The 6,904-nt window shown below is 43.1% G+C and overlaps 1 protein-coding gene across 1 annotated transcript in view; it reads right to left on the bottom strand.

Moving 5' to 3' along the window:
- Window positions 1-2,203: 2,203 nt before the first annotated feature.
- The window catches only part of SPMAP2L (sperm microtubule associated protein 2 like), a 24,732-nt gene continuing 20,031 nt past the window's right edge, over window positions 2,204-6,904 (bottom strand). Inside the window, exons 7-9 of the mRNA XM_072991855.2 lie at window positions 5,254-5,385; window positions 4,034-4,209; window positions 2,204-2,534 (exon numbers count right to left, since the gene is read on the bottom strand). Of these exons, the coding sequence (XP_072847956.2) occupies window positions 2,420-2,534; window positions 4,034-4,209; window positions 5,254-5,385 (423 nt within the window). The 3' untranslated portion in view covers window positions 2,204-2,419. The remainder of the gene's footprint in view (window positions 2,535-4,033; window positions 4,210-5,253; window positions 5,386-6,904) is intronic.

Raw genomic sequence — 6,904 nt, 5'->3', positions numbered from 1 at the left:
CAGATGGCGATTATAAAACCCAGAGGGCAGATTAATCTGAAGTGGAGATTGGATGTCAGAGGTTGTCCTCTAGGACCAGGCCGCAAAGTGCTAAGGTGCCATTTTTATAAACCCAGACGTTCTCCCTCATTACTGATGTATTTGAATTTGGTGGTACAGTGGTGCCTCACATAACGAGCGCCCTGTTTAATGATGAATCTGCATAGCGATGCGGATTTAGCGATCGCAAAAACGATCGCATTGTGATGATTTAGATGGGCGAAAATCGCATTGCGATGATCGGTAAGCATTTTCCTTACCGATCCTCGCATCGCAATGTTTTCAGAACCGCTGATCGGCGGTTCCAAAATGGCCACTGGGTGAAATGGCCGCCGGATAGAGGATCTTTGCATAACTGTGAGGTTTTCCCCCATAGGAACGCATTAAACAGGGTTTAATCCGTTCCTATGGGGTTTTTTGCCCCGTATAGCGATGATTCCGGATAGCGACGATTTATCCGGAATGGATTATCGTCGCTATGTGGGGCATCACTGTATTTTTTCCCCACAATAATCTACAAACCATATAGGCTGTTATGTTTGGTGTTAAAGGCCTTAACCATTGGTTGTTCCAATTTCTTGGTCAAGATTGCAGATTTGTGGTTTCTGAAGTCAGTATGTAGGGTGATTGTTGTCGTTTTTGTCCATAAACTGCAGATGGCATCCCAGCAGTGTGCACACAGTGATATAGATTGCAGGCTCTACAGGTAATGTTCTGTTTAATTAAGAATACCTGCTGTTCATGGTGCTCTTAATTAAAGATGACTGTCGTCCTGAGAAATATGCATGTAACAGGGCTCTTGGAAGCGCAATGATATGACCCAGGATGGCTGACGGGTGTCTGACAATATTTCTGACAAGTAATTTCTGTATTTTGGGATGCCAGTAGAATGCTATCACAGGATGCATGCTGGCGGCTTTTGCAAGATGCCCACAATGGATAATGATTGTGTGCCCTCGAGTCACTTCTGAGTTATGGTGACCCTTTCCAGCTTTCTCTAATTGTTCTGCTGTAATTCTGAGATGCTGGATGGAGAGCAATCACCAATGGAATGCATTTTTCACTGTGAAGGTCAGTAACTTTGATGGAGAAGATTTTCCATTGTAAAGGTAGTTGCTGTCTTGATGTGTGAAGGATATCCTTAGAGAAACAGATGTTTTGTGGAAAGGCATCTGATTCTGAAACTCAAGCTGTATATCATATTCCTTTCCATATGTTTGAGGTGGCAGGATTTTCAGGTGAGGCATAAGTGGGTTTTTGCTGAAAGTCAGTGACAATTTTGTTGCTTCCAATGGTACGGAGAACATCAAAGAAAGAGAAGGGTGGGTTTTCAATGGTGTTAATAATAATGTGCTGTTGCACCTTTGAGTTGATCCTTGCTAATGTTTGGAGTCCTCACTGGTAGGGTGCTCTAGGATTGCAGCTTGCCCAAAGCTACACAGGCTAGCTCTTCTCCAGGAGGTACAGTGCGGAACTGAACTCCTGACCCCTACTCCAATTTACTGAGCTATCCAACAAGCTTCAGTAGTGTTACCGGATATAAATCTGGTAGTCAGAAGAACAGAGTTGATGTAGTCCAATGCTTCCCAACCTTGGGTATCCAGATGTTTTTGGAATGGCACCCTCAGAAATCCTGGCCAGCACAGCTGGTGGTGAAGAATTCTGGGAGTTTATATCAGTATATATGTACTGTTTCAATATAAACATGGCCTCACTAGTTAGGAGCCACTTGTGTAGGTTATTCAATCTGACTTACTCACACAGCAATCCCCAGTAGGATTCTGGCTGTTTTCATTACCCATTTTCATTCATTCTTTGGTTACATTATGAACGTTGTTCCTACGATATTTTTCTGTTTTTTTAATAATAATAATAATAATAATAATAATAATAATAATAATAATAATAATAATAATAATAATAATAATAATAATAATTATTATTATTATTATTATTATTATTATTATTATTATTATTATTATTATTATTATTATTATTATTATTATTATTATTATTATTATTATTTAACCCTTGCTGTCTTGTTTTTACAGTTGTGTTTGTGCCATCGGGATACCACATGCTGTTTACAATGTTATTATAAGCTGCCTTAGGGACTATGTATTAAAAGAATATTTTAACTGGAAGAAAAAAAGAAGAATGTGACTTTACTGTTTTGTTTTTAATGGCAGAATTCGATGTGAAGGATCACGGTGTGTTGTTAAATGCTTAATTTAACCTTGCATCAAGATTCTTCCACCGTCACTGAATGAGTGCCCAGGGTGAAGAGTGGGGGCAGAAAGAAACACAGCAGGCAAGCCTGGCCTTCCTAATTGATTGAAAATTAGGTGCCAGGGGAGTTGGATGCACCCGGTGAGTGAGATTAGCGCTGAATGGGTTGTGCCAGCTCCTTGATTCTTTCCGAACAGATCGCTTTCTTCGCAGTCTCCTTCACGGTAAACGCTTCTGGATTAAATTGGACAAAGTGTGTCGGGGCCCTGTAAGTGCAAGAGGAAACAGAAATAGCTGTCAGACTGAAAAGTTTCCAAAAAGATGGTCATGTTAGTTTTTTTTGTTGTTAAAAAACAACAACAAGGCCCTCTGCCCACCTGAAAGACTAAGGATCCTGTCAGCCTGCCCTGTGTAGGCAATCGTCTCCTCCACACGAAGCTGGGCGTTTTTGGAACCATCCCGCCGATGGGTTGCCGAAGCAAAGGGTTATGGGAAAGGTGGGCACTCCCCCAATAGAATTGCTCTACCTACCTACCTACCTACCTACCTACCTACCTACCTACCTACCTACCTACCTACCTACCTACACACACACACACACACACACACACACACACACACACACACACACACACATTTTTCTGCTGTAAACGTATCTACCTCTACCAATCATATAAAGATGTTCATAGATCACACATCTACTCTAGAAATCATTGAGGAATTGCTAATGAGTTTCCACCCTGGATAGCAAATAGAAATTTTTAAAATCATGTGCACCAAGACAACCTGATTAATCAGAAAGTTTGAAAATATCTGGCCTGGATCTAGATAAAGAGCACTGCCTTAATGCTTATCAAACGCTGGGAAATTTGAATGGGGTGTGTTTGACACTCTGTTGGCTGGTGGAAAAGGCAGAGCTCCTGTGCAATCCTGTCAGGCCACTAGACTGGGCCCTAGGTCTCTACCAGTTTGGAGCTAATGTTGGCATCTTCTGTTCCACTCATTCCAGTAAGAGGGAAAATAGCAGCAAAGAAGAAGAAGAAGAAGCTACAGAGCCACTCCTTCACCTGGCACTAAAATAATAGTAAGCTAGAAATCTGGCAAGCCTCCTGAGAAAGAGAACTGCCCAAATGGGGCTTAAGGATTAGAGGACTTTCTGCCAGGTCACAGAAGATCATGGAAGTGGATGGATGAGTGGATGTCTTCCTACAACTGAACTGCCCAAATACCAGGGTCTCATGGTGAAATGATCTGTAGTGCCAGTCAGAAACATAGGTGACAAACCACACAGGTCACAGAATCTGTGCCTGTGAGAGAGAAAGAGCTATCCTCTTTATAGTGGTGAACCAGCCTTAGTTCAGGAAAGGAAGACCTGCAGTGGGAAGCAGGTACCTATTTATTCTTCCAGAACCCAAACTCTGCAAGTATAAATCAGTATACATTGATACATATCCATGTGTCTTTGCATAATCTACAAATTCATGTATGAGTTTGTGGAAAGGGCACTGTTTCATTGATCTGGAAGGGCTTCAACTCTCCATGATGCCCACCCCCAAAGCACACCGTTAAGAATGCTACTCTATGCAACCAGAGAACCAGGACATTGCAGTGATGGACTCTCCACGTAAACAGCCCCGGGTGACTTGGGCAAACAAGCAAACAACAACCCACATACATTCCCCACAGTATCTTCCCTTCAGTTTCAGGATCATTTATACCCTGAGGGCAAACAGACCATATTCACCATGTTCAGAAGGAACCCCACCTTTTGGGAGGCTGAGCCAGCTCCTCAAGTCTAGGCGTGGCTACTGCGTGCTTTGCCGCGGCGGACACAGGCCATGCAGGAGAACGGTCGGGGGCACTCTCTGCAGGGAGCACTTTGGGTTTAGCCAGGTGTGCTACCCGCGGGCTTGCCACTGCTTGCTGTGCAGCCAGACTTACCTACGAAAGGAAGCACAAGCATTTGTTTCTGGACAACACACACAGGATTAAATCCACTATATCTCCCAACAAACTGAAGAGACCATAAGGTTCATCACCAAGGCATTATAACATCTCTTCACTCACCTGAAAATTAAGGTAGTAGATGAAGTTTGCCACATATCAGTGTAACTGGGCCATATCAAGATATGCGGCAGTTGTTTAGATATGTGGCAACTGCCATATATCTAGATATGGCCCAGTTACTTAGACATGTGGCAAACTTCATCTGCTACCTTAATTTTCATATCTGGCCCAGGCGCTTAGGGGGTCCACTTCAACATCTAAAAACGGCAAACAGCATTTCCAGAAGCATCTGTGGAGCATGGTTTGCCCTCTAAATATATCATCCTCTCCTGGGCCCTTTTCTAATTCAGAAAAGGCTGTCTTTTTCAAAAACAAGAAGCACCCATCCCTAGCTTTATTAAATAACTTTTCTAGCAAAAAACCTCAAAGGGTTGAGAACCAGACACATATCTAAACTTTCTCTTGAAAAACTGAACCATGGTGTCTGTAATTAGAATACATGCTTCGTCAGGCTTCCCTTAAAAGCAACTGTTTGCACTGCACAGCCAGAGTTGGCCCTGTATCAGGCTTCAGTAACAAACGGGACTGGTGGGAGACCACCTTAGGATGACACACCCTGTGTATCTGTTGGGTGCAGCTCAGAACACGAAAGCTGCACATATGAAACAGCTCATTTTCCCAGCACCCTGGCCTCCAATTCCTCCTCTTCACATTTCCTGCCAAGGCACACAACTTCCTTAGCTCCACTGCCGCTCCTCAGTCCTGTAGGAATCTCGACTCCCACCGAAATCAACCCTTTCCTTTCGTTGCATAACAGCTGGCAGTTTCATCTTCAACCAGCATGCCTCCCTTCCCATAAAATAACAGCCATGTGTGGATCCCTATGTCTATCTTATATCGGAATGAGAGAAGATTACATCTATTGATCCACTCCTGGATAAGGCAGATCTCCCCAAAGTACTACAGGAAGAGAATTACTTGTCGGATTGGGGCCTCCACGCATCTGCTATCATAGAACATGATGTGCTGCTTCAACACCGGCTGGGCAAGGAAGTCGGTCCTTAGGGATGGTGAAGCCCTCCTGGCAGCCCTTGAAACTCGTGTTTCAACCTACGCAAGGAAAACAAACCAAGGAATAAAACCTTACCATGTCAGAACAGGCTTTTCCAAACCAGAAAACGGGTGTGTGTGTGTGTGTGTGTGTGAAACTACGCCCCATAAACGCAGAAGTAGACTTTTGCAGACGATGTGACCTGTTTTAACTGAAATACACAGGAGTTCTCCTTTAACATTTAACAGAGTTTTAGAAAATAAAGGTGAACAAGTGCATCTTTAGGTGGTGTCATTCAATGTTATGTCAGCACAGAGAAGGGACTTGTGCCTGTTTATATGACATGTTATCCGTTTCATAAATCAGGGTGTATGTGTGTGCTCTAGAGGAGGTTACTGTTCAATTGCTTGGCCTGTTTACAGGATTTTCTGAGAGGGGAGCATATGTCATCTTCCATGTACAACCCAGCCATGTGTTGTCATTACAGTGGTATCTCGCTAGATGATGACCTCGCAAAACGATGAATCTGCATGGCAATGAGGTTTTGCTTTCGCTATAGTGACAATGATTCCAATGGGTGATTTTCGCTGGACGATATTTGGATCCCTGCTTCACAAACCATTTCTCGCAAGACGACAATTTTAACACTGATCGGCGCTTCACAAAACAGGTGTTTTCGGGACCGATGCTTCGCAGGGCAGCCATTTTAACAACTGATCGGCACTTCGCAAAATGGCTTCCCTATGGGTGATCTTCGCAAAACGACAACGATTTTTCCCCATTAAACAGGTGTTGATGCATTCCAATGGGGAAATGGTTTTCGCAAGACAATGTTTTTGTTAAACAGCGATTTCTATGGAACGGATTATCATTGTCATGCGGGGCACCACTGTACTAATTTATCTATTTTCATTTCATTAAAAAAAAATCCACAGGGGAAAGGATGGCATAACTGCCATCTCTCTCTCTCTCTCTCTCTCTCTCTCTCTCTGTGTGTGTGTGTGTGTGTGTGTGTGTGTGTTCTATGACTCTCTGGAATGAGAGAATAACCATTACCTCAACATCTGGACAGATTTCCCATCGTGTACCCAATGTCAGCACAAATTTTCCCCATTCTATTAGTCTGCACTGCAGACAGAACAAAAGTAAGGAGTTAGCTCAGCAAGCCCTGTCCATATAAAAATAGAATCAATGCCAAGTTGATATCAGGGGATCTTTGTTTAAGATTCCCATTTTTGGAAGCATCCTGGAAAAGGCCTAACATGTGAGGTACTCCTGCTTTCTGGAAAGGTCAGCTTGCTAAGAAAAGGCTATCTAGCCACCCATATTAAGCCCAGCAAACTAACACTTTCCAAATCTACTAAACCCATCAAAGACAATACATTTCTAGAATCTTAAAGAAGAGAATGAGGAGAATGCAATCCAAAGCTGTCCTTGGGAGCTAAGGTTTTCTAAACGTCTCAACCTCAGATTCACAAAGACCAGACACCTCTGAAAATGGACAGTTACAGAGAAGCAAAATTCCTGGTTCACCTAAGATGCTGAGGGAAGCAGTTGCAACATCTGGGTGCTTGTGTC

This window comes from Pogona vitticeps, chromosome 2, assembly GCF_051106095.1.
Source record: "Pogona vitticeps strain Pit_001003342236 chromosome 2, PviZW2.1, whole genome shotgun sequence".
Classification (NCBI taxonomy): domain Eukaryota; kingdom Metazoa; phylum Chordata; class Lepidosauria; order Squamata; family Agamidae; genus Pogona; species Pogona vitticeps.
Note: the sequence above shows the minus strand (reverse complement) of the source record. Positions and strands in the feature narration are given on the sequence as shown.